This window comes from Myotis yumanensis, unplaced genomic scaffold (genome assembly GCF_028538775.1).
Source record: "Myotis yumanensis isolate MYYU_CA2020_CCGP unplaced genomic scaffold, mMyoYum1.0.hap1 SCAF_8, whole genome shotgun sequence".
Classification (NCBI taxonomy): Eukaryota; Metazoa; Chordata; class Mammalia; order Chiroptera; family Vespertilionidae; genus Myotis; species Myotis yumanensis.
Genome location: NW_027223759.1, coordinates 31,582,163 through 31,609,335, shown reverse-complemented (window position 1 = coordinate 31,609,335; position 27,173 = coordinate 31,582,163). Strand labels below are relative to the sequence as shown.

Genomic DNA, 27,173 nt, shown 5'->3' with positions numbered 1-27,173 from the left:
GGCGCGGCCAGACCGGCCGGAAGAAGCCTCTGCGCCAGCCCCCTCTCCGTAGCCAAGGTGCCGGGGCTCCCTAAGACCCCAGTCTCGGCCTCGGACTCCCTCCGAGCGACAGAGGCAGGTTCCCGGCTGGTCCCTGCGGCAGACCGCAGAGGATGTGCGGCCTCGCCGGGCGGAAGTTCGAGGGCGCGAAGGGCAGAGGGTCACCTCGCCCGGACCTTCCAAGTTCTCCTCCCGAGCCGGTGGGGTCCGGCCCGGCGGCGAGGAGGGCGCGGTAGGCGGAGGGCGCAGTTCGCCGGCCCCCACGCATCCTGCCCTCCCCCTCACCCCCGAGCCGGGTGCGGTGGCGGCAGGAGAGCGAGGCGCGAACCCCGCGGGAGGTCGGCGTCCGCCGCCAGGGTCGCGCCCAGCCCCGCTCCCCGCCTCGCGCCGCCTGGACTCGCCCCCGCCGAGCGCGCCCCTCCCGCCTCCCCCGTTGCCGTGGCAACCCCGGGATCCTCCAGGCGCGCGTCCGCCCGCCCGCCCGCCCGCGGGAGCGCTCGGCAGCAGCGGCTGCAGCTCCGACTCGAGCAGCGCGCCGTGCGCCCCGGATCCTGAGCCCGCTCCTCGCCCCTGGCCGGGCTGCGGGCCCCAGGGCGCCCCTGAACCCGGCCCCCGCGCCGGCCGGCCGCTGGCCCCATGGAGCTGCTGGCCGCAGCTTTCAGCGCCGCCTGCGCGGTGGACCACGACAGCTCCACCTCGGAGAGCGACACGCGCGACTCGGCGGCGGGACACCTGCCCGGCAGGTGAGGACTAGCCGGCGCCCGGACCCGCGCGTCGCCCCCGCGTTCCTCTGGCCCCAGCTCGCGCCCCCCTACCACCCGTGGCCTTTGCCCCGTGGTCCCCGTCGTCCCTCACTCCACCCTGGCCCCTGTCGTGCCCGCACCCGACTGGGGTTAGTGATGAGTCCCAGCCCGGCCGCTGACGCCCCTGTCCCTGCCCCAGACCCTCTCAGGGGCGCCCTGGGCGCGCGCGTCTTGCTCGGCATCCCCTTCTCCACGTCGAGGGACCCCGGGACTGGAGGACCCAAGCCCGAAAGGGACTGGGGGCCGGTGACAGCGGACGGCGCGGGGTGCGCAGCGCGGGCTGGGCTCTCGGCCGCGGGACCCGTTGGGGCGTCCGGGCGGCGCCGCCGTGGAGAGAGCTGGGAGCGCCAAGTTTCCGATGCCTGCCTGCGAGCTCCGAAAACCTGAAGGTTTTGGACGGGTTGGTGTGGGAATGAATCACTCGGTCGCGCCCTGGTGCTGTGACAAAAAGGGCCTGTGGGGCCCGCCTGGACGGTCCCGGGCGGGTCCAGCTAGCCACGGCCGCGTCTCTCGCCAGCTAGCCGAGGTGTGTCGTTACTTAAAAATAACTGGTCCTGCCCCTGCTTCTTTCTGGCAGTGAGTCACCCTCCACCCCGGGAAATGGGGCCACGCCCGAGGAGTGCCCAGCGCTGGCCGACAGCCCCACCACACTCACGGAGGCCCTGCAGATGATCCACCCCATTCCCGCCGACTCCTGGAGGAACCTCATCGAACAAATAGGTGGGTACTCGAGCGGTGGCTGCGCTTCACGGGGCAAAAGTGGGCTCCTGGTGGACTCTGAGGGTCCCCCTGCTACTGAGATACCCTCGCATTTCTGTGAGGAGGCTAGGGGACGTTTTTGTTGTTGTTTGTTTTTAATGTATTTTTATTGATTTCAGCGATGAAGGGAGAGAGAGATCAATGATGAGAGAGAATCATTGATTGGCTGCCCCCTGCTCGCCCCACACTAGGGACTGAGCTCACCACCCAGGCATGTGCCCTGATGGGGAATTGAACCGTGACCTCCTGGTTCTCGGGTCCATGCTCAACCACTGAGCCACGCCGGCTGGGCCTAGCGAACGTTTTGACATGTTTGATTCTAACTGGTTCTAGAGGCAAAACTGCCCCATTTTAATCGTGCTGCATAATTGGGCTTTAGCAAATGCATTTCTGTCCTGCTCTCTCTGGAGAGGTCTACCCGCCCAGCCCCTTGTCACTTCTGTGGGAAAGACCAGGGGTGAGGTGCTGCCAGGCCAGGCAGGGGGGAGCCCAGGACGAGGTCTGGGGAAGACCTGGAAAGAGAGAGAATCTGCAAAAAAAAAAAAGGGGGGGGGACCTCTGGGGAGAGCCAGGCTCACGGGTGCAATCCAGGAAGAGGAGGCAGTGGCAGACTTTGCACAGGGGACAGGTAAAGTAGAGAGAAAGTGGGGACCCCCCCTCCAGCCCCTCGGTTAAAGAAGCCTAGTTCCACCTGCCTGTCCAGCACCGTGGCCGAGAGGTGGGGGGTGCGGCCGTTTATGTCCAGCTCGGCACAGCTGCAGCTGAAGCCCTGTGAATGCAGAAAGTGGATTGAGGAGTCCCACGTACGTGAGCACTTGCATTTCAAAGTCAAAAATTGCTAATAATGTCAAACTAGTTCTCATCATGTGGGTTCCCTTATTCAGAAAATGGTACCGGCAGCTTAGAAAATCTTCTGTTTTTCAGTGTCGTCAGAGCAGCAGTCTATTTGTTCAATTGAAATTCTAGGTTTGGAAAATTTGTTCCCTAAATATCATCATTGCCCTTCATCCCAAATGCTCAGACAGACAGGAGGTGTCTCGAGTGGAAGTGGAGCATCCGTGGCCCCAGAAGACCCTGCGTTTGGGAGACTTTGGGGGCGGACCACTCTTCCCTGGCAGGGGTTTTTCCAAACTGAGCCCTGAGAGGAGCTGAGCCCTTGCAAAGCTGAGGGGGTGGAGTGCACACTGCACGCTGTGAAGCTGCTGACTCCAGAAATTTTGTTTCCAGCAGGCCCCCTGAGTGTCAGGCCGGGTGGGATGGTGGCGGCGGCTTTTCCCTTTGTTTGCAGGGGGAATGGAGAGGGGCTGATCTGAGAACAGACTCCTGAAAATGCCTTTCCCCCACCTCCCTGCCACAGTGTCCTTCCTAATGAGCAGGGCCACCTCTGCCCCTCTGCCGTGGCAAATGCTGGAAGCCTAGACTTCTACCTCTTGAAAGGGACCCTCTTTGACTAAGATCGATGCCGTGACTACGAAGGAACTCGGGGTGGGGCTGGGAGAGGCTCCTGTCTGTGCTCTGGGCATGTGGAGACGCCTCTCCTGGAGGCAGCTGGACCTGCTGAGCCAATGCATAAACCTGACGCTGGGAGGCAGGGGCCCTGAGCTGTGGTGCCTGCCCATCTCTGCACTCAGTTTCCTTGTGTGCCAAACAGAAGAGACTGACATGGTAACTCTCTTTTTCTGGCTCCTGGGCTAGATCCATAGTAGGTGCTCAGCAGATGTGTTGAATGACAGCACAGAGCTGTTGCTGCCTTCTTCTCACATTCTCCCTTACAGATTCCTACACCAGCCCTACCTGCTGTTAGCTCTGTGAATGAAGTGAATTCTTTGCCAGGGATCAGGAAAGGACAACAGGTTCCTAAAACACACAGTGTAACTGAGGGGGGAAGAAGGTGGAATGACCGTGTGGGCACTTTGCAGACACTGTGTTGGACTTTGCAGTGGGTCCCACAGAGGCCAGAACAGAATCATGACAGGATTATGCATGATATGGTATACAACCATCATTATAGATGGTGGGCCCTGCGACTCTGGGATTGTGTGTGTGTGTGTGTACATGTATGTGCATGTATTACTGTTGTTTATGACACCTAATAAATGCTTGGCACATAGAAGGTGCTCAGTAAAAAAATAAGACTCTCTGTCCCTTAGAAGTTTCCATTTGAAGGATTCAAGGAACAAAATTATTCTGTTCAGAAAGTGAGATTTTGATTGACTGAAGACTTTGAAGAAGAGCTGGGAACTTACCCTCATGTGCAGGGCAGCACAGCCAGCCAGGTATAGATCATTTTAATAAGGAGAGATGAAAACTGAGCCTTCTAATTCTGCATGGATATGATATCAGGTGCAGGGTATTATAGGTAAAATTAATTTCCATGTAAAGTTGTGCTTGCTAAATGTACAAAATATAAAGTAGGAAAACATCATATATTAACAGTACATTGAGCACAGAAATTTAATAACATAGTTCCTCTGGTAAAAGTACTCTCTATTGTAATCTGAATTTTAAAGCTAAAAAAAATAAACAGGATATGAAAAATGGGGACACGGTGTGTCAGATAACTCTGTGTAATCACAGTAACTCTAGGAAAATTGATTTTTAAATACGTACTTTAAATACCACAAAAAGAGATATGAAATTTTAAGAATATTCTAAAAGCACGTGTATTGGAAGTCTTTGGTTGAAAGTAACAGAATAGCCAGCAAAAATAATAATAATAATAATAATAACCTTAAACAATGTAAGTATTCTATCTCAGTTAATGAGTCCAGGGGTAGGATGTCCAGCAGTTGGTTAATTCAGCCAAGCAATTACCCAGCTCCTTTTCCTTCACCATTCTCAGCATTTAGGCTTCATGTCACAAGATAGCTGCCACAGCTCCAGACATCACATCCTCAAGCAGCCATGTATAAAAGCAAAAAAGGGCAGTCTGTCTTCAAGTGTCTGCTGGGGAGGGACATCTTTTTAAGAAGCTATCCCCCTTACCTGCCTCAGCCAGATTGTGTCATTTGCTATGTCTAAACCCACCACTGGCAAGGGGAAGGGAACTATCACAGGAAGTTTTGATCAGTCAACATTCACCCACTTCCCTGAGCACAGAATGGGTCAGCACTCAAACAAACCCCTCCCCTGTCAGCTGGGAAGAAGGGTTGTGAGGGGTGGGAGAGAGGCAGCCAATGGTGTCTGCAACGATGTGATTTCAGAAATATTATTTTCAATCCAACTACTCACACTGCTAATATTGCTGTCTTTTTTTTTAGCATATGATATTGGATATAGGTGTTTTTTTAAATTGATTTCAGAGAGGAAAAGAGATGGAGATAGAAACATCAATGATGAGAGAGAATCACTGATCTGATGCCTCCTGCATGCCCCCCCCCAATATGGGGGGGGGGGGGGCGTTGAGCCCGCAACCCAGGCATGTGCCCTGACTGGGAATTGAACTGTGACCTCTTTGTTCATAGGTCGACACTCAACTGCCGAGCCACGCCAGCTGGGCTGGAGATAGTTTTTAACCCACAATTTTTTACCCATTACTTTTTTTACCCATGGCTGTAGCGTACATGAGATGTATTTTTGAACCTTCAAAAAGATGCCAAATTAGATATTTTTGTGAAGCTTGGAAACTGCATTTTTAAAAGGTGTTCAATTCAATAAATAAGTATGTACCTACCATGTGGGGGAGGCACTGTGCTAAGCATCGAAAAGTGACTCCAAGTCAACTGTGGGAACCTAGTTCCTTTAAACCTCCATAAACCAGTATCAGAATCACAGAATAATTGGTTTACTGTTGACAGCAATAGAGATCTTGTGCTCATGACTGAACCAGTTTGCGTAGTGACATTAAACCTCTGTCTTTATAGATCTTCAGTCCAGATTGCATTTAGTGTAGACTAGGTTTTCTTTTTCATTCCTTTGTCAGATTAACTCCATGTTGTATTCTGCTGGAATGTAACCTTGTACAATCACAGGATCTTAATTTTTTAAACAAGTTCTACACTTTCCGTAAAGGCTTTATCATTTAGTGTCATGCAACATAGGAAGCCAACTAGTTTAATCCAAAGGATGGATTTAGCTTGGCTGGTGTGGCTCAGTGGTTGAATGTTGACCTGTGATCCTGGAGGTCAGGGTTTGATTCCCAGTCAAGGCACATGCCCAGGTTGTGGGCCCGATCCCCAGTGTGAGGCATGCAGGAGGCAGCCAATCAATGAGTCTCTCTCATCAATGATGTTTCTATCTCTCCTTTCCTCTCTGAAATCAATAAAAATATTTTTTTAAGAAAAGAAGGATAATCGGCAACGTGTTTGTACTGCATTATAAGAGACAGTGCTATACAAGTGGTGCATTTATCCGTATCAGAACTTTCCTGGGAGAATCATCTTTGTTTTGTGAGTAGACATATCAAAGGTCTGACCACTCTCCGGACCAGTATGTCCAGCTGCTCACTGGACCTCTCCACCTAGGTGCCCCTCTGCTGCTCACGGGATCCCTCCACCATCCCCCTCCCCAGTCAGATCCTCCTGTGTTCCTCATCTCCTTGAATGGGGCCAACCGACCTTGTTGCCAGTCTGAAAACCTGGACATCATTCGTGACCCAGCAGCACCAGGACATGTCTTCCACTTTATCACTGTGCCCTGACAGGTGCGGCTCCATCCCTCCACCCACTGCAGCTCAGGCCTGCCTCCATCATCACTCCTGCAGAACTGTCACAGCCTCTTCCCATCCGGGGCCTCCAAAAACAGACCAGAGCTGCTCGCCCGCCCGCCTGGGGTCTCTTGGGGCCTCTCTCTTGCCCAGAGGATAGGCTGCCGCCTCTGTGGCATGGCAGGCAGACAAGACCCGTGGAGTCCGATGCCCCTCCTCCCAGCCTCACATGCCCGCTCCCCCTCCCCACCCAGCTGCCCCTCTCCCTAGGCTGGGACCCCCTTACTGCGGAAGCTTCCTGCTGCTCCTGTGAGGAGACAGCCCCGCCCCTAAGCCAGGATGTCTGAAATGGGTTTTTCCCTGTGGAGGAGGTGCCACCTCTGTGCTGATTCATAGGCACCCTCACATCTCCTTGGAGACTTAGAATACATTTACTTCAAGTACAGTTGGTCAGGGAAGTAAGTCTGAAACTGCAACAGCAAAAAAGGAATGTTTCCCTTTTGCATCCTAAGGATGGTGCAATGTTTTTTCCTTCAAAATGAGAATTGACAACTACTCCCAGTTCACAAATGAACATACTCGAGTTTTAATATGGAAGCATTTAAGGCCTTGAAAGCATCCTGGGGGATACTGAAGCGTAATTGGGACATTTCCATCCACTCTGCACACGTTGGTTATTAACACATCAAGTTGTGGATTCTTGTTTGCCAAGCAGGGTTCCCAGCAGGGTTCCTGTGTGGGGAAAGCATATATTTGTGTGATTGGATTTTAAATCAGTTCAGGGGTTTCTTATCCTTCTTTGAAAAAAAACTTACAAGGGCTGATCCTTTCCGGGGAGGGAAGGCCTGGCAGTAGTTGGCTGAGGGTCTGTCTTGGTGTATTCCTGGGGTCCTGGCCCTTATGAGAGGACAAAGCCTCGCCTTAGTGATTCAGAAAGATCTTCACCTGAAATATTTTTCTGCTCTTCATTCCAATTCTATCGATTTCAAGGGCTCCTATATCAGGAATACCGAGATAAATCAACTCTCCAGGAAATTGAAACCAGGAGGCAACAGGATGCAGAAATACAAGCCGATGACCTCCGCTCCCCGTCCAGCGAGGAGACGCCTGAGGAGGAGGAAGAGGAGGAGCAGGAGGAGCTGGCAAGCCCACCTGAGAGGAGGGCTCTGCCCCAGATCTGCCTGCTCAGCAACCCGCACTCCAGGTTTAACCTCTGGCAAGACCTCCCGGAGATTCAGAGCAGCGGGGTGCTGGACATCCTCCAGCCGGAAGAGATTAAACTGCAGGAGGTGAGGGCGCCTGGGGTGGGATGGGGGGACAAGGGGGTGTTTTAACCAATGTGCCTCGAGGCTGCCCAGCAGGCTCATCCTGAGAAGCCTTGGCAGGGTTCATCCACCCAGAACATGCAGGAAAATTCCCTTATTTCACGGGGAACAAAAAAACAGCTCGTTACCTTGTAGGATAGCTCAATCCCAACACTGAGTGTTCCCGGCATAGTGGTTTCATTACATAGCAAGATTGCATTCTTTAAATCCGCCGTTATTGTTGGGAATTTCCTGGCACCGGTGACCACGAATGCTCTAGGTGGCGCGGAGCAAACTGTGACTGTGAAATCACTTCCGTCGGCGCTTGGCTTCTCACTCAGTAGCCCACAACTTTATTGCGCTGTCGCTTGAACCTCGGGGAAGGGGAGGCTCTGAAAGAAAGCCCTAGCATGCCCACCCCTTCTCGAACTGGCACTTGCTTCTCTGCCCTCTCCTTGGCTGGTCCAGGCAGACTGCCCATCTGTCCATCAGACTGAGGTATCGCTGAGGTGCCTCCTGGTTTGTGGCCACCAGGCAGAAATAATCAATTACAAATGAGCAGTAACAGTAATGAGTAACTAAGAAATTTAAGTATTCACTTTAGTTGCACAAAGATTATTTGGCCTAAAGGGGAAAAATCTGTGGAATAGGGAGACTAGAGTATGGGGTATGGTCAATAGTAAGGAGAGAGACTGGGTGAGAGAAATGGTGAGTGTGCAAGTGTGTGTTCGTTGTGAAATTTAAAAAGTGGGTACAGAGGGGAAAATGAAATGAAGAGATTGGGTTTTTCCACTGGTTCAATCCAAATCCCATCATATCTATTCTCTCTGCGTCCCTCTTGGGCCACCCTGCCCCTCCCTACCCCCCCACCCCCACCCTCACCCTCCCCTACCCCTTACACTCACCTACTCCTTAAAGCTGCACTTGAACCTGTTTGTGTTTGTTGCTGGTTGCGGTCCTGACACCACATCTTCTGCCTTCTCTGACCCGTTGCTTACTCTTGCGCCAGATTCTGTAGACACGTTTGCTCTTCTCCTTTATTTAAAAGGCGAACTACAAACTAGGCACACAGTTAGTGACCTGGACTGAGAGTCTTCCTGGCCAGGGCTGCCTAACTCAGACCGGTTGCTCCACGCATCCGCTCCCTGGGAAAGCTTGATGAAGCTGATGGATGAAGGGCCGCCCACGGTTCACCTGCATCCTGTACAGCGCAATCAGGAGAAATTGGTTTAAACTGTGACATCCCTGGGGCCGTGAGCAGGGATTTGTAAATGTCTGCATCGAGAGTTTTATATGCACCTTCGATGTACATGATGTCTCGTCATCAGAGGCCTTCCACTGAGGCAGGAGGAGCGGGACAGAAGAGAGCCCACCAGACTTTGCCCACAGAAGCAGCCAGGTGGAAGGTGCCAGGGGAGACGGAGGAACCCCTCCGTGTGACCGTCCCTCCTCCCCAGGGGACCCAAGGGCTATGTCAGCCACAGGCAGGCCACTGTCCCCGACTTTCTTGTTGAAGGAATTATACAACACAGTTTTGCTCTTGGTTTCTTTCACTCCATATTACCAACCTGGGGCCATTTTCTCCCCCTTGTAGTCCTCAGAGCAAGGAAAAGAGACCGGCTGTGTGTTGGGGAGGGAAGATAATTCTTTTTTACCTTGATCATTTGAGAAGTGAAGGTTTTTAATATTTTGGAAAACTTAGAGATAAATCCTAGTAGAACTTAAAATAGGATATAAACCGCCTACCACACGCGAAAAGCTAAATGTAGAGAAAGCAGGGCCCTGGCAATAAAGGAAAGCAAACGGGGGAGAAGCACAAAACCAAACAGCACAAGAGAAGGCGGCAGAGTTCATGGCAAAGGTGTGAGGGGCAGCAATCCATGTGGATTGCCTGACTCCTCCACTGAAGGACAGAGGCTCTCCAATTGGTTGGAAAACTGAACCCGCTGTATTATCAGACAGCGTAGGATTCAGGGCAAGGAAAGTTACCACAAGGGACGATGGATCCTTTTATATTGTCAAACGTATCACTTCATTTATTTTTCATTTAATTTAATTTAATTTTTTTGTTAATCCTCACCCAAGGACATTTTTCCATTGGTTTTTGGAGAGACAGGAAGGGAGAGGGAGAGACAGAGGGAGACTTCTCGGTTGTGCTTAGAATGTGCTCCCTCCTGTGTTCTCCGAAAAACGAAGCATCTTATTCCCTTGGAGCCCTAGCCCCCGACCGACACGGGTGGGTATAACACACACAGAGTTCTGAATACCTGCTCGTGTAAGCGGGCTGTCCTGTGCAATTGTATCAGGGAGGACCCAGCTCAGGGTGATGTCCTGGGAACCAGCGAGGCTCTCACTTAAATTTCTGGGTTGAAAGTGGCATTTTGTTGCTGTAGCTCGTACCATAGATTGTTTCAAGGTTGTGACCAAACAGGGAGGCACGGGCTCGGGCTGCACAGTATCCCTTAGGTCAGTGGTCGGCAAACTGCGGCTCGCGAGCCACATGCGGCTCTTTGGCCCCTTGAGTGTGCCTCTTCCACAAAATACCACGTGCGGGCACGCACGTACAGTGCGATTGAAACTTCGTGGCTCATGCGCAGAAGTCGGTATTTTGTGGAAGAGCTACACGCAAGGGGCCAAAGAGCCGCACGTGGCTCGAGAGCCGCAGTTTGCCGACCACTGCCTTAGGTCACATCTTTCCTGGTCCCAGTTGCCCATCGGGTTCAGTTCCAACAGGCATTCTCATTTGAGGTGCATCTTCACCCACACTGGACAGCTTGCCACGGTCCCTGAGCTTGGGGAGCTGGGTGTGCAGAGTTTGAAAAGTGAGCAGGGAATATTTTGAGTGTCTCCAAGGAAACATGGACACACATACACTCATGCGGAGCGTCCTGCCCAGCTGGCACTGTGGCAGCACAGCCCCAACATGCCCAGACTTCCAGCTTCACCCTGGTAGGAACCGGAAGGGAGGAGACCCAGTGGCACCCTGTGCGGGTCTCCCCAGGGGAGCTAGCCAGTTAGGGTACAATTCACAGTCAGTCCCAGTGGCCGCTGACATCAGGGCTGCGTTTTCATTGTTTGTCAACTTATTTTCACAGCGTAGAACTTAAATGTATTTTTTTTCAGAAGAAAACTATCCATTTTAGAAGGAAGTTACTGAGGGTTTTCATCAAAAAATTAAATTGTGATTGTTATTTTATTTAGCAACCCTCACTGAATCATATACTTGTCTCTTTGGGACAATTCAGCAAATTAAATCCCACACTGGGAGGGAACAGGGGTGTTTGCACCTTAAGGTGGACAGTAGCCATCACCCCGAACCCCAGCGAGCTCCTGTGCTGTTTGACTTGGAAGCAAGCACCTATGACTTTCCCAGGCAGAGACAATTTAACAAAGTGACAGTGTTAGCATTTATCGTTTTTAAGGTGAATCCTTTGGGTAAGTAATTTATGCACCTGATATAAAGTTCAAAAAGAGCAAACAGATTTATAGTGAAGGGGAGTCTCCCCGCCCCCCGCCCCCCCCCCCCCCCCCCCCCCGTCAGGGCCTGAGCGCGTGCACACAGATGGTGAAATACTACGTACAGTGTTCTCTTTCCCTATCAGCCCAAATAGAGGACCCACTCTTTTTTCTCTCCGCTCCTCCTCCCCGTCTTCCTCCTCCTCCCTCGTCTTCTCTGTCTCTCGGAAGCTCTATGAGGCTCCATGGTTTATGAGGTTGTTGGACAATTGCAGTTGTGTTCGTTGCAGCATTATTTATAGTAATAAAATGCTGAGATTTATACAATGGGAATTGCTAAGTGGAATTATTGGTTTAAAGATGACATGTTTTTCAATTTTTGAGAAGATACTGCCAAATTATCTTCACACTTTAGCCGTGTATGAGGGTGCTGGTTCCCTATACTATTATCTAAGGAGTTTATCCTGACCAATGTGTGAGTCGTAGATGGTATCTTGTGCTTTTAACTGGCACTTCTACTGTGCAAACCTGTGTCTTTTAAAACTTAAACTTTTCACTATGTACTTTTTTGTAACTTATTAACTAGATCACCTTGAGCAAACATAACCGTTGGCGCTCAGTTGTGGGAGCTTGCTAAGGCTTGGGTTTGGGCTGCTGGTGGTGTGTGGTGTGCACCGGGCACCCCAATGCTGTCATGTGTGGCTTACCTTTAACATATGATCCCTAGTCCCACAGCAGTGCCAGCAGTTAGTTGTCACCCGTGTGACAGCCGGGGCCCCATGGGCTCATTCAGCCTTGACCTCCTTGCATTTCTTTTGAGGATTAGAGCTCGCTGCGGAGGGTCAGGCACAAGCCGGGAGTCATCTCTGCCCGTCTCTGCCTGTGGGGTGTGAATGACTATTGGCCACATATGTGAGGAAAGCACCACGTGGGGGTCCCCAGAGAATCCTGAGCTGTGGAGGTGAGCATTGTCCAGCTTTGAGTTTGCGATGCTGGCAGGAGGAGGCCCGGGCAGTACCAATGGGGATGTTGGAGCAGGTGTGAAGGATCGGTAAGGTGAGCTTGCCTGGCCCGACATGAGGACCTAGGGCACACGGAGAAATACAACACAGCTTAAGTGTGTCAGATCACAGGCAGTTCTGGGTCAGTCAGCTGAGTTCCTAAGGACCAGTGCTGTGCTTTGGGGCTGGTGGTCGGCCCCAAAAACCAGCACCTATGTCCCAGCCCCTCTTTCAGGGGTGGGTGGGTCCTTTCAGGCAACACACATCACACTCACTCACACACACCTCTTCCTGCTGCTCCATAGCGGCTCTCCACCTGCCCTGCATGGTCCTCCTGTCTGCCCTGCCCCCTCCCCTGGGGTGTCCGCTTCGGGGGCCACAGGAAGTTCTCTGTGTTCACCACTGAATGTTATTTTCTGAGCAGGTTATTTTCCTCTAGGCTGTCTCACCATCCCCGCTTCCTCTTTAATCCCCCTTGCTGGTAGGCGGAGGTCTCCTTTGCTTCTTCTTTTTTTTTTAATATGTTTTTATTGATCTCAGAGAGGAAGGGAGAGGGAGAGAGATAGAAACATCATTGATGAGAATCATGGATCGGCCTCCTGCACGCCCCCTAGTGGGGACTGAGCCTGCGACCCAGGCATGTGCCCTTGACTGGAATCGAACCCGGGACCCTTCGGTCTGCAGGCCGACGCTCTATTCACTGAGCCAAACCGGCCAGGGCTCCTTTGCTTCTTTAAATGCTTTGCTCCAAGGGGTCGCCCAGGTGGACTAGCTCTGGGCCACTCCAGTCCTGAGGCTGCCTGAGGTCTCTGAACCCCAAGCGGACCCAGAACTGTGCTCCTTGTGTGGGGTGGGGTGGGGGGGGGGGGGGCGAGGAGGGGTCCTGGTTCTGCACACCTATGGTGTCTCCGGGCAGCTGCTGTGGTGCCAGCTGGGTCTGCAGTCCCCGAGGAGGGGGGCGCTCCCTGCCTGAGCTCACCCTGCAGCTCCTCTGAGACTGCGGTGAGGGTCCCAGCTGAGCGCCAGTGATTTCTCTGATGTGCTGTTTCCTTCCTTTGGAGGGAAATCTAAATTTACTGAGAAAAATGTGTTCTAGGGCCTCCCGAACGTGGCAGGGGAGGCCTATGGAGGGACGGGCATGGCCTCAGAGCTCATGGCAGCAGCCCCCGCGGCCTTGTGGACACAAGGCTGTGTTTCCGGCCCATGCCACTGACCATGAGAGGGCATGGGCTCAACATGTTACTCAACATGTTACCGGCAACCTGTTGTTCCCCACTTGACACCTTCCAGTGGCCTGGGGCCAGCCCCACCGCCTCACTAGCCACCTCCTCCTGGAGCTCTCACGCCTTCCCTGCACGGGCGCCCCTGGAACGGGCCTTCCTGTCCAAGTTTGGGACGCAGCCCCCATGTCACGTCCTGGGCCAGGCCCTCCCTGACTCCTCTGGCTGGAGCACCATCCATGAAGCGTGGTCCTGTGAAGGCAACGCCCAGAGGTGGGGTCGATGGTGACCCTGCAGGTCTGCAGGTGCTTTGAGATGGGCCTGCTCCAGGCTGAGCACTTCCCGCTGAGAACTGCGGCTTAGCGGGCGAAGCGATTCCCACTCCCAGCAGAGGTCTGGCCAACTCCAGGGCCAAGGCCTTGGACACTCTGTTGCTCTGAGGCCCATGGTGGACACCAGGCCTGCCACAGCGCTCGCTGACTACAAACGAGCTGGACTGACCCCTCTGAAGAAATGGCCGCGTTGACCTGTGACCACTAACACTGAGGACCCTACCCTTCTCAAAGACGCCACACGGGAGTGGGCTCTGAGGTCGCAGGGGTGGAACGTGCCAGGAGCAGGGTGACTTCTGGCAGACATCCAAAGGAACAGTCGGGTGATAAGAGCGCCCCTGGGAGACCCAGCGTGATTCGTAAAATTCGGGTCAGCGTAATTTAGTGTTCCCTGGGGACAGCAATCCTGTGTGAGCCTAGCAGAGAGGTGTGAGCCTGATGGTGGGGAAAGAGGGGCTGGGACATAGGTGCTGGTTTCATCCAGGAGGGCTTCCCTGTAGCAGGCGACACACATCACACTCACTCACACACACCTCTTCCTGCTGCTCCACAGCGGCTCTCCACCTGCCCTGCATGGTCCTCCTGTCTGCCCTGCCCCCTCCCCTGGGGTGTCCGCTTCGGTGGCCACAGGAAGTTCTCTGTGTTCACCACTGAATGTCGGCACCTACCCCAGTAAATGCTCAGTAAATGTTTGTGCAACAAATGGATGAATGAGTGAGTGAGTGAGTGAGTGAGTGAATGAATGAATGAATGAATGAAGAAAGAACAGGGCCTGGATCCCTGTCAGCTCCATGCTGCCAGGGAAAGTCTTGAATGACTGAGAACAAAAATAATACTGATAAGGAAAAAACAACTTTATTGATGTGGCAAATAATTTGACATATAAAATGAAGACAAACACCCTGGAAAACAAATTCCAGATGACTAACCGCCTAAAAACAGAGAAAGAGGGGGTGAGTGTTGTGGGAAATGGGCTCAGCCAATACCAGTTAGCAGTGATTCAGGTCCAGTCCCTCTGTGTGCCTGCAGCTGAAAGAACACTTGCCTCCGCCCCGCTGTCCCTGATCCTTTGTCCTCAGGACAAAGATGCCCTCGGCCCCGGGGACCTGGGGGAAGTTGAGCTGGGGCCGTGTCTCCATGCCCAGCCCCACAGGTGTGCATCTGAGACCTGGTGATTTTTCTGCTCCTGGTATTGGTAGCACTCATCCAGATCAGTGGCTGGGTTTGTTTGTTTGTTTTTAAATTATACTTGCTTAGAACTTCTGAACTGTACTGCCTTGACATTTTCTTAAGAAACTTAAATGCAGCAGCAGGAAAGTGACTTGATTTCAGCATCAGTGACAGAGAAGCTTCAAGGAACTTCCTGCCAATCTAGCCTCAGTCTTGCCAGGCAGTGCTTGGGGAGTGAGATCTGGGGTGGGCAGGGCCTGGGTGGATGCTGGCAGAGTGAAGGGTAGGTGGGTCCTCGCTCAGTGCTGGGCCCGTAGTTCCTCGGTCAGTGCAGCCAGCGTGCTGTGCTCTCCGTGGCCAGGGCCCACTTCAGCGCCTCCTCTTACTGTCGCGTCTCAGGTCAGCAGGGGATGCCATGGACCTGGGGCCAGGGGGCAGGGGGTGGCTCCCACCGCTGCTGGTGGCCCAGGGTCTGTGATTGGTGGCCGCCCCTAGATGATGGCAGAGGCTGACTTCCCCACCTCCCTCCACACGCCCTGGGCATCAGCACTGGTTTTCCCTTTGGAGACCCTTGCCAAGCCCCTTTGGGTCTCTGTCTGAAAACCAGGTGGGCACTCTCCTGAGGGCCAGTCTGCAGTGGTAACCACTGTCTCCTCTTTTCTAAAAGTTGAATTTATTGGGGAGGCATTGGTTCACAAAACGATGCAGGTGTCAAGTGTACAACTCAGTAAACTGCTGTTTACACTGCATTGTGCACCCATTGCCCAAAGCAGTCTCTTTCCTGCCCCATTTTCCCCTCCTTTTCCCACCTCCACCTACCCCTCATCCCCTCTCCCTCTGGCTATCTGTGTCTGTGTTTTAAATAGATACTAGAGGCCCAGTGCTCGAATTCGTGCATATTGAAAGGAAATTAATTAGAAGAAATATTTTAATATCGCTATTCGCCCTTGCTCTATAATTCACAATCGACAATGACAGATGGAAACACATGCATGTGATTGGCGCCAGCGAGAGCTCCCTCTCTCTCTCTCTCTCTCTTTCTCTCTCTCTCTAAACTTGCTTAATTAGACCTGCTTTCTGATTTAGCTAAACTTTCTCCAGCCCAGTGAAGCACCCCAACTTCTCTTCCAGGTGATTGTCAGCAACACAGCCATAAATATCAACATAAAGCAGATTATTATTGTAGATCACGCAGGGAGAACAAAAGGTAAACTATTTAACTGCAGCAGTGTTTGACTATATTCTGTGCAGTGAGAAAACCTGAAGTCATTTTCAAGGTCCACCATTTCTTCTTTTCAGTAGGGTCAAGTTTCTAAGCTTTCTAAATCTCCATTTTCTGGCTAATGAAAAGAAAATAGGATTCCACTGAGTCTCCTAAATACCTACTCCAGGACTTCTGTGAGGATCAAATGAGATGAGGCACGGGGAAACGCTTCACAGATATTTGGTTACAGTGTGAAATGTTTCCACCTGGCTATAAAGCAAGTTGTGTTTCTGGACTGAAGAAACTCCAAGGAGGCTAGTCGCTAGGGAGAGGAAGCCAAGCATTGCTATGTGACATCATTACCCGGCGCCCACAGCGACCATTTTCGGGCTGGGCTGGGCTGTGGGCTGCATTTTGTGCCATGGGTTCTCAGCAGCATTGGCTGCGATTTGGTGGGGTGTTGCTCCGGGGTGGTGCCGGGGCCTGTGTCCCACTTGGGGGAAGCCGAGTGTTGCTTTGTGGGCACCAGGTCCGTTGGTGCCATTTCTCTGTAAATGGCCAGTGTGCATCACAGCAGCTCCTGCATTGAGCATCTGCCCCCTGGTGGTCAGTGCGCATTATAGCAACTGGTTGGATGGTTGGACACTTGTATTAGCCTTTTATATGTGTAGATGTTTGTTGGTTTGTTGATTAGTTGGTTGGTGTTTTTTCTTTGCTGAATCCCACCACTGTCTCCTCTTGTCTGCTCCTCCCTGTGTCCCTGACGAAGGCCATGTTCGAGCTGGTCACCTCTGAAGCTTCCTACTACAAAAGCCTGAACCTGCTCGTGTCCCACTTCATGGAGAACGAGCGGCTGAAGAAGATCCTGCACCCGTCTGAGGCACACATCCTCTTCTCCAACGTCCTGGATGTCATGGCCGTCAGCCAACGGTGAGCATCCCGCCTTCTCGCCTGGGGCGGCTGGAGCAAGTGGCCAGTGCTCCTTATGTGGACTTCTCTGCTTCTGTAGGTTTGGAATTTTCTATGATAAGATAGGAATAAATATGTTCATCCAAAGATCCACCTTCCTCCTAGCAGGGCAGTCAATCACGTCCCCCTGGACTGTGGCTGTAGGTCCTTCCGTGAACACAAGTGTCTGTGCATCCCACAGTCAGGAGGGTGTGCCCTGGTGTCATGGCAGGTCAGAGTGTCCGTGCAAGCTATTCTTTATCCTGATAGAGTCATAAAGCCCTGGCCTGGTGCCTGCGGGGTTAGACCCTCGGAGCCAGTGTGGAGCGCAGCCTCGGTTAGTGCCTCCACCTCACCAATGGGAGGGTGTTTGCCCATGTGGCAGTGTTTCCCAGAACTGTGGTTATATCTCAGCCCCTAGGAAGGATGGGATATGCTTAGTGGGGAGGAGCAGACATCTACCAACTGATTTCTGCAAAGAAGAACGAACTCCGATCCTGTTGATAGGGTAAAAGAGCCACTTACCGTTTTCACTGTAGGCCATGGATTTTACCAAGAAAAGTGTAGAACTCAGCTTTGGATCATGTGGTCCAACCCGAGTGTCCAGGTGTGAAATCAGGTGTGGCAGAGCTGCTGGCTCTCAGTGGACCCCGAACGGGTCCCTGTCCAACACTGATGCCTCGCCTTTCCGCTTGCCCTGGGCTTGGGAGGGCGAGAGCCCCAGGCCCGAGCAGCTGTGAGATGCCCTTGCCCTCAGCTGCTTCACCCTCGCTGGAAGGAGAAGGGTCTTTTTATTTATTTATGTATTTATTTATATTTTATTAGGGAAAATGCCAAACATGCGGAATAGAGACACCAGTGTAGCGAGCCCACGCTTCAGCATCTAAGTTCAGCCCGTCCCCACCCCTGCATGACACCCATGGGATCTGTCTGATACAAATCCTTAAAAAAAAAATGTTTTTTTATTGATTTCAGAGAGGAAGGGAGGGGGAGAGAGAGATAGAAACATCAGTGATGAGAGAGAATCATTGATTGGCTGCTTCATGCACACTCCACACAACCCGGGCATGTGCCCTGACCGAGAATTGAACTATGACCTCCTGGTTCATAGGTCGACGCTCAACCACTGAGTGATGCCAGCTGGGCTGATGACAAATCCTTGTCATCATTTCATTTCATCTGTAAATCTATCAGTATATATACATATAAAAGATAAGGTCTCTCTCTCAAAAATACTGTAGTCCTAATGCTATTTCCACCTAAAAAACTGGACAGTAATTCCTTGATGTGACCAGCTGTACCACCGGCATTGGGATCTCATCTCGTAGTGCTTGTTGGTTTGTCCGGGCAAAACCCACTGGCGAAGGTGTGTTTTGAGCCTCCACCCAGGCGCCCTTACCCACAGCCGCTGCCTTCCGCAGGTTCCTCCTGGAGCTGGAGCGCCGGATGGAGGAGAACATTGTCATCTCGGACGTGTGTGACATCGTGTACCATTATGCGGCCAACCACTTCTCGGTCTACATCACCTACGTCAGCAACCAGACCTACCAGGAGAGGACCTACAAGCAGCTGCTGTGAGTGTGCCGGGCTGTGGGCCACGCTCCACGGGGACACGGAGCCCTGGCCCTTGGACCTTGACTTTCCCGGGATAATATCCATGCCTGGTGTGTTCCGGGGGGGTTCCGTGTCACTAGAGAAATATTGATCCTGAGACGGTCAGCTGTGGTGCCCATTGGACCTCTGTCCAGCTGTGCAGAGCTCTGTGAGGTGTAGAAAAGGGAGTTTGAGGCCAAGAGGACAGCTTGAGGCCAGGATGGCAGGAAAGTGATTTGAACCAGAGACAAACGAGGATGGGCAGGAGGAAGTCTCTTTGGTGGCTACCCAGCAACGCCCTTGAATTTCTTGCTAATCTACCCATTTAGGAAATTTTCTTGGCATTTCAGTTGACAAGATACTTTTTCAGTCAACTTGCCTCTTTTTAAAAATATATTTTTTTTTATTGATTTCAGAGAGGGAGGGAGAGGGAGAAAGAGATGGAAACATCAATGATGACAATCATTGATCGGCTACACATCCCCCACTGGGGATCAAGCTCGAAAGCCGGGCATGTGCCCCAAACTGGAATTGAACCCAGGACTCTTCAGTCTGCAGGCCAACACTCTATCCACTGAGCCAAACCAGCTAGGGCTCAACTGGCCTCTTTTGAATCCTTTGCATTTCTATGCTGGGCATCATGGCAGTGTAACCAGGGATGTGTTCTTAGATGGGGCATGCAAGAATTTGGTGGGTAGTGACATGTGATTGCCACACTTACTTCCCTGGTCCTATCTGTCAAACCCTGTCATCCCCACTGTGGATGTTTTAAAGCTGGAGTATTAGGGGGGGAGGGGTTATGTTTGGGATTTGAAATTGGGATTGGAGGGAATCGGAAGCCAGCTTTGAGCACCAACGTGAGAAGACAGGCTTCCAGGAGGACAGGAATCCAGGTATCACAATGCCCTCGGGTACACTGGTGTGGCTATAAGTGCAGACTGTTTGGGCTTGAGCCCCAGGCAGAGGTCCATGTCCCTCCAGAGGGCCCGAGTCTAACTCCAGCGGCAGTTTCCTGGCGCCCTTGTCAGCTGCAGGCCAGCTGTGGGCCTGGCCCAGGGCTGAGCCCCTCTGCAGACGAGGTGCCTCCACCTGCAGGAGGAGCGCAGGTTCCTGGCAGTGGCCTCCAGCTGCTGCCTGTTCCTGTCACTACGTGGGTTCACCTTGCCACGGGTTCCTGCTGGGTAAACCATCCGACTGTGCATCTGATTCATAGACTTGCCCTCCCACACGCAGCATATTCGGCCAAGTCTTCGTGGGCCAGGCATGTGAAGCCACTATTTTACATTAAAATAAATAAATAAATCAAGCAACGGGCGTTTGGTGCCCGTGGGCTGTCTGGTTCCTACGAAGCTGTGAGTGGCGGGCCAGAGACTTACTCCCGTGTCTGTGTCCCCAGCCAGGAGAAGGCGGCCTTTCGGGAACTGATCGCACAGCTGGAGCTCGACCCCAAGTGCAGGGGACTGCCTCTCTCCTCCTTCCTCATCCTGCCTTTCCAGAGGATCACACGCCTCAAGCTTCTGGTGCAGGTACTGCCTCTCCCACCCGACCGGCAGGTGGGGCTTGTGTATACTTCTGCCACACACCTGTTTCCTTCGGGCATTCAGTCTGTTCCACAAGCCCTAATTAAACTCCTACTGTGTGCCAAGGAGCTTGGGGAGGAGAGATCAACAAACACACAACCAGGAAGTGGTCATGGCGATGAGGACAGTGAAACTGGGTAACATAATTAGGTGCCTTCCTGGCCACTGCCAATTGGAGGGTCAGGAAAGAGTCTCGAATGAGTGACATTTAAGCTGAGAGATGGCTGACAGGCAGGAGCCATTCAAGTGATAGAACAGCTTATGCAAAGGCCCTGGGGCAGCCAGGTGCACAGACAGGAAGGCCAGTGAAAAGCTGGGGGAATATGAGGGGAGTGAGTGTGGAGATGTAGGCAGAGACCAATCAGCAGGGGGTCTAAGAGGCCAGGTAAAACATTGGGCTCTGTCCTCAGCGTGACAGGGATTCACCTGATCTAGTTGACATTTGTAAGAGCACACAGAGGCCACCATGAGGAGAGTGATGGGCAGGAGGGCAAGAGTGAAAATGGGAGAAGGGGCTAGGAAGCAATTAAAAAAAGAAGGCTAGCATGGAGGGTGGAGAGTGGAAGGGTCCTGGAGGGAAGCGAGTGAATTGAGCCTGGGACTTGCTTCTGTGGAGTAGGAAGGAAGAGAAGAATCTTCTAGTTTGAGCAGCTTCCGGAGGCGGGAGGGACAGTCTGGGGAGCAGCCCAGGTTCAGGTTGAAATAGTTGAGCTTGAGATGACTTTGAGCAGTTGAATATTCAGGTTTAGAGTCAAAGGGAGAAGTAGGGGCTGGAGTCCTCAGCACGGAGATGGCATTTAAGAGTGAGACCATCGAGGAAGGACAGAAAGGGACCCAATTTAGAGCCAGGCAAGGCATTGAGTCAGGATGCTCGGCCCTCGGCCCAGCTGAGGGTTCTGCCCTCTGTTGTCACCTGGTAGGGTTGTTTGTACGTGGGTGTGGGTGTAGCAGCAACCAGAGGCTGTTTGGACTGGTGCAGCAGTGAGGCCACCACTGCAAAGGGAGGGCGGGAGCAGAGAGGGGAGGAATGGCCGTTAGGAAAATTCATGCCGACTCTCCTGTGCTCAGAACATCCTGAAGAGGGTGGAGGAGAGGTCTGAGCGTGAATGCACCGCCTTGGACGCCCACAAGGAACTGGAACTGGTGAGCATGCGTTCTCTCTGTTTTTCCCAGTAAATTGCTTCCTCGTCCACTCCTGCCTTCCTGCTCCTGCTCCCTCGCATGCTGGCGTGTCTTTGGAAAATGCATACTAATTTAGTATTTGGTTGTGGAATCCAGAAGAGTCCCTGGGTCAGGTGTGTCCTGCGCAGAGAACACGCTGTCTTCCTTCTCCACCCCGACTGTTGATGATGTGTGGGGTGGACTCGGCCGGCCGCAGCCCAGCGCTCTCCCCACGCTGACCTCGACGCCACCCACAGGCCCCGTGCGCCTCGTCAGCTCCCTCAGGCAGGCATCTGGGGCCCTGGGAGGCCCCACGCTTGTCCTTGCCTATTTCCCGTGTCTTCCCTCCTGTGACTCTCAGGGGCTGGGCTGGCTCTCCCGAGCCTGGTGGAGCTCAGCCTGAGCCCCTGCCTCCGTGGCTTCCCCGTCCCTCAAGCTGCAGCCGCCCTCGCTCTATGAGAGGACTCAGGGGCCCGCCAAGCCCGGGAGTGGAGACACCATCTCTGCTCCTGACCCTGGAGAGAGCACTTCCTCCTGGCAGTTGCCGGCAGAGCAGAGCTTGTGTGGGCGGGGCCGATGAATGTGCTGGGCTCACGCGGCTCCTTCTTGTCCAAAGTGCTGTCTCCAGTGTGTCAGCTGGAGCTGCCGGCCAGTCCTTGGCAGCCGTGTGGGGCTGGGGTGGCCACTCTGTCATGCTGGTGACCCCACAGAGGATAAGCATGGGTGCTGGGAAGCCCTTTCCACTCCTTGTACCAGAGACAGCAGCTCCGTAAAAGGAAGAGCCTCAGTGAGCGTCTGATGGTGGTTCCAAGCTACACTGAGCCACCAGGACTTTGGAACTTAATGCAGTGGTTTCTCTGGACTCGCCTCGTGTCCCTTCTCAGACCAGTTGGCCACCAGAATCCTTCTGGCAGTTGCACCCTTTGCACATTAGAAAACAGTCCCTCCTCGAAGGCCAGTGGGGGAAAGTGGAGGCCTTGAGCAGGCTGGTTGGGGAGGCCAGTGACCTCAGGGTCAGGCAGCATCTTCCAGGCCCCGTGCTCACCTCTGAACGTACACACCCAATCAGATGGGAGTTTATTACAGCCCCACGGGCAGCTGACCACACTGGGTCACACACGATGAGTCCAGTGACCACCGAGGCCTGTGAGAGGCCCAGGTGCCCCGAGGGGTCTTCCTACGCTTACGGTCAGGGACCGCGTTCTACTGCTTAAGTTCTTTTCTACTGTCCTCTCCCTTTCCTGTCCTTGTAACGGAAGTTATACTCCTATTTCTCATAAGTTGCCTTTTTTGCAAAGGTTTTTGTCTAATGTGTAAAAGCAGTTGATGCCCGATACAAAACATTTCAGACGGTGCTCTAAGCGAAACACTGCTGACATGCCGGTGTTGCCCTCCAGACCTTCCAAACAGGCACATGCACACACGACTGTATTCTTTGTAAAAAGGAGAGTGTGTCCTATAAGCCAGCATTGCTCTCCATTTTAGCGCATTTGTAAAGTTACTGCATTTTTTAATGATTTTAGAGAACTTGGTAATACGGCTATATTAGCAGTAATCAATTCCAGTTGGTGGACATTGAGGTCGATGAAGGTTTTTCTTATTCACCTGCAGGGAATGTCCTAGTCCACACATCTTTGGGCACCGTCCTCATTCATAAATCCTGAGTGCCTGCCGGGCGCCGGGCTCTGTTCTACACACCAGTGACCCAGTGCAGAAGGTTTCTCCATAATGAGTCCCCAGAAGTCCCGGGAACTGCAGTTTTTAGACCTCTTGGTACCTAGAATATCTCCCGGGAAGGAGGGGGTCCCTCACTCCCCCACAGTGTGTGTGTGACAGGTCTCAGTCCCCACACCTCGCCGGCCTGGAGCCTTGCCTTTTCCAGTCGGACACATGACTAAGGACATCTTATTGTTTAAATTTGCTTTCTAACAGCCTGACAAGTTTTCCCACTTTGCCTTTGTCCCAGAAGGTGCTAGAGAGGGGAGCTCCAGCCTGATTGAGACTGGCCGCTCCGTCTCAGCTGTGGGCGCACTGTCTGACCACAGCAATTGTTCAGCCCTCTGGGGCCTGAGTGGCCAGCAGGAAGTGACCAGGGACAGCGGGCTGCAGGGGACATGATGTGTCCTGCTTTACATCCCAGGTGGTAAAAGCATGCAACGAGGGCGTCAGGAAAATGAGCCGCACAGAGCAAATGATCAGCATCCAGAAGAAGATGGAGTTTAAGATCAAGGTGAGCCCTCACCCGTGTGCGTGTCCCCATCCAGCCCAGCTGGTCTGGAGCCTGGGTCGCTGGCCAGGATCCTCAATTGGCCACCGCTGGTCTCAGTGCAGTGTCACCTCCCAGAAGCCGTCCCTGAGCCCCTAACTGGAGGGCACCCCTCGGCCCCCTAGTCGCAGGCCATCACATGGGCCTAGACCAGTGATGGCGAACCTATGACACGCGTGTCAGAGGTGACACACGAACTCATTTTTTTGGTTGATTTTTCTTTGTTAAATGGCATTTAAATATATAAAATAAATATCAAAAATATAAGTCTTTGTTTTACTCTGGTTGCAAATATCAAAAAATTTCTATATGTGACACGGCACCAGAGTTAAGTTAGGGTTTTTCAAAATGCTGACACGCCGAGCTCAAAAGGTTCGCCATCACTGGCCTAGACTATCTTCTGAGAGATGGTGAGCAAGGAGCTTGCAGCCACCTGCTCTCATATACTGGCTGTGTATTTACACCAAGTACCTAAAAGGGAGCAGCCCAGGGATTCTTAAAGCTAGAAGGTTTGAAATTCTGAGGGTAGTTACCAACCTTCTCCCCAACTTTGCGTAAAGATTCAGGCATCAGTGAACCTCAGGGCCTGCATTTTTGGTGCTGTGGACACATGAACATGCAGTGCCCAGCAAGGGTCCCTGAGGTCGTGCTGGGTTTGGGGGCTAAGCCCCAGGTGAGGATGCAGACATGGCCTTGCGAACCCCTACATATCTTCACCTGCCAGGCTGAGCCGGGTGCCAGGAGCCTGCCCCTGAGCCACGCAGTGGGGACCTAACACAACCCAGTTCTCTCCTCTCCCTCCGAACTTGGCCCCTGCTCTGATTCTGCATCGCACTGGCTGAGGCTGGTGAGGGGATCTCTCTCTCTCTCTCTCTCTCTCTCTCTCTCTCACACACACACACACACACACACACACAGGTGTTCATGTGGGCACCTCTGTGTGTGTGTGACCCCTCACCAGCCTCAGCCAGTAGTTACACGTAGATACACTTAGACACAAACACACATATATAGAAGCATGCACAGATACGTATGCAACAGATAATTCACAATTGCACACACAGGCACAAACACATACACAGCTGTACATATGTACACAGACCCACACACACACCCTGCCCTCCCGCGTTTGCCTAGGACCCGCCCCTTCCTCCCACTGGCACTGCGTGTGCTCTGGGCCCAGCACAGCCTGGCACGCTGTTCCTCGTGCTCATGACTCCAGTGAGGGCCCTGGGGGAGCCTCGGGCAGGCGTGGGCACAGCCGTCTGACACCGCCCCCCCTCGCGCAGTCGGTGCCCATCATCTCCCACTCCCGCTGGCTGCTGAAGCAGGGCGAGCTGCAGCAGATGTCCGGCCCCAAGACCTCCCGAACCCTGCGGACCAAGAAACTCTTCCAGGAGATTTACCTCTTCCTCTTCAATGACCTGCTGGTGATCTGCCGGCAGATCCCTGGGTGAGCACCGGGCACTGCTGGCGCTCGGGGCGGGGAGGGTGAGCATGCTGTGGGGGGCAGCCCAGGGAGGGCACCCGGGGAGATGGTTCCCTACGGCCTGGGGGGGGCCGGCAGGATGTGCATGGAGCTCAGGCTTTCAGTCAGGTTTAAGGTCAGCTCTGTTCTTGCTGAGCCTTGGGCCTTTGGGCAAGTTAATTTAAAACTCCCGGGCTCAGATCCCCCTCCTGTTGAATGAGGCTTTTACAGGGATATGGAGAGGCCAGCTCAGCGCCTGACACACAGTGAGTGCTCAACAGAGCAGCTGCTGTGGTGTTGTCCGGTCCCCCAGCCACACCGTGGGAGGGGTGGTTTGAGGCGGGGGGGGGGGAGGGGGGGGTTGGGGGGTAGGCGGGAGGGTCGGAGGGGGGATAGGAGTTCAGGCGGGGCCTCCCGGAGATGGGGGTGAGGCGTGGCAGTGGTGGGGCTGGTCCTCCTGGGGGCCAGGGTGAGGTGTCCCCTGGGACCCCTAGGCTTCCCCGGGACCTACATGCCCGCCTGCCACCCTTGGTCCCCAGAGACAAGTACCAGGTGTTTGACTCGGCCCCTCGAGGCCTGCTCCGCGTGGAGGAGCTCGAGGACCAGGGCCAGACGCTGGCCAACGTGTTCATTCTGCGGCTGCTCGAGAACGCAGACGACCGGGAGGCCACCTACATGCTGAAGGCGTCCTCTCAGTGAGTGCCCACTCGTGTCACCGTCCCAGGTGGAGCAAGGCTCCGGGCTCAGCCCTTGGCCCGCCCAGTTCCCGTTCCTCCCACCCCCAGACCTGTGGTGAGCGTTTCTGTCCGGGGTTAGTCAGGTGTAGCATATTGCTGTGTGTGTGTGTGTGTGTGTACGTACACACGTGTGTTCCCTCAGGGCCTCAGATGGGGGGTGGGCCCTCTTTTCCAATGAGATGTTGTAGAACCCTTGGTCCAGGCTGACCAGCGAACTATCCTTGTGTGGCCTGGGGCCCATTTCATCGCCTCTCTGAGCAGCCAGGCTACTTGCCCTGCAGCCCAGGGCTCTGAGAGGTACAGCCAAGATCAATGTGGGGAGACACCCTCTCACCCCCAGACTCACAGGTGCCACCCTGTCCATCTAGGTCCAGTCCCCACCGCATGACATTGGCCCTCCCCAGCTGACAGGTTTTTAAAAGTTTATTGGGATGACATTGGTTTGCAAAACCATACAGGTCTCAAGTGTTACAACAAAACATCATCTGCACACTGCATCGTGCTCCCACGACCCCAGCACAGTCTCTTTCCGTCCCCACCCCCCTTGGCCCACCTCCACCTACCCCCACCCCCCTTTTGGCAAATCCCTTCACCTTCTTTGTTCCAGTCCCCCCCGCCCCCCCGCCCCACTACTGACACTGCTGACAGGTCATGGCTTCTGGGCAGCTGACCCCTGCTGAGCGCGCTTTCATGGGTTAACTTTGGGGTTTGCACAAGGCTCACCTTCACCAACTGACTTTGTGAAGTGCACGGGGGAGATTCTGTCAGGCTCCCCAGCCTCTCGCTGATTTCTGGGTACCTGTCCTGCTGGAGCCCTGAGCCAGGCTCAGGACTGAGTAGCAGGCTTGTTGGACACTTGACGCCTCACCTCTGTGGGGCGCATTGCTCTGCGGTTGGGGCATTTGTCCTCTTCCCTGTCCCAGGAGTGAGATGAAGCGCTGGATGACCTCCCTGGCCCCCAACCGGAGAACGAAGTTTGTTTCCTTCACGTCCCGGCTGCTGGGTAAGTGGCCCTCTGGGACCAGGACATCTCTGGGCAGGACAGGGGAGGCCTCCTTGGCATCAGCCCCAGATGCTTCCCGAGCCCATCTTCCCAGAGGCCTGTGTGGCCTCTAGGATGCCCACTTTGACTGGCGATGGTCCCAAGTGCCAGCTGCTAGCTTAGTGCCCAATGGGGGTATCAGTGTGCTGATCCCTGCAGACACTGGATGGTGACTGAAGGAGTGTCACTTGGAAACCAGAGGAGTCTGGGCCCTGAAGGCAGGCACCAGTGTTCTTTGGGGTTGCCAGTTGTCTGAAAACCATACAAAATGCAAAAGGGCCCCAGTCCAGCTGCCTGCTAGCAGCTGCCTGTCTGACAGTGTCCACCGTGTCCTAAGCATCCCACACTTGCTCCCAGGGCCTCGTCCAAGCTCAAGAAGGTCCTTCTGAAGCCTCGAATAGGAGCCCTCACCGCCTGTCAACCCTTTATGGGTGTAATGTTTTAT

The 27,173-nt window shown here is 53.5% G+C and overlaps 1 protein-coding gene across 2 annotated transcripts in view; it reads left to right on the top strand.

Moving 5' to 3' along the window:
* NGEF (neuronal guanine nucleotide exchange factor) overlaps positions 1 to 27,173 on the top strand; it is an 86,439-nt gene that overhangs the window by 56,694 nt on the left and 2,572 nt on the right. The window contains exons 1-11 of one of the 2 annotated variants that reach the window (XM_070422419.1): positions 580 to 782; positions 1,420 to 1,562; positions 7,237 to 7,535; positions 16,703 to 16,863; positions 18,303 to 18,455; positions 19,871 to 20,000; positions 21,123 to 21,197; positions 23,356 to 23,445; positions 24,771 to 24,934; positions 25,489 to 25,644; positions 26,610 to 26,689. In XM_070422419.1, the coding sequence (XP_070278520.1) occupies positions 676 to 782; positions 1,420 to 1,562; positions 7,237 to 7,535; positions 16,703 to 16,863; positions 18,303 to 18,455; positions 19,871 to 20,000; positions 21,123 to 21,197; positions 23,356 to 23,445; positions 24,771 to 24,934; positions 25,489 to 25,644; positions 26,610 to 26,689 (1,558 nt within the window). In that variant the 5' untranslated portion in view covers positions 580 to 675. Of the gene's footprint in view, positions 1 to 579; positions 783 to 1,419; positions 1,563 to 7,236; positions 7,536 to 16,702; positions 16,864 to 18,302; positions 18,456 to 19,870; positions 20,001 to 21,122; positions 21,198 to 23,355; positions 23,446 to 24,770; positions 24,935 to 25,488; positions 25,645 to 26,609; positions 26,690 to 27,173 lie in introns of those variants that run through there. The other variant, XM_070422418.1, reaches the window with a different exon arrangement.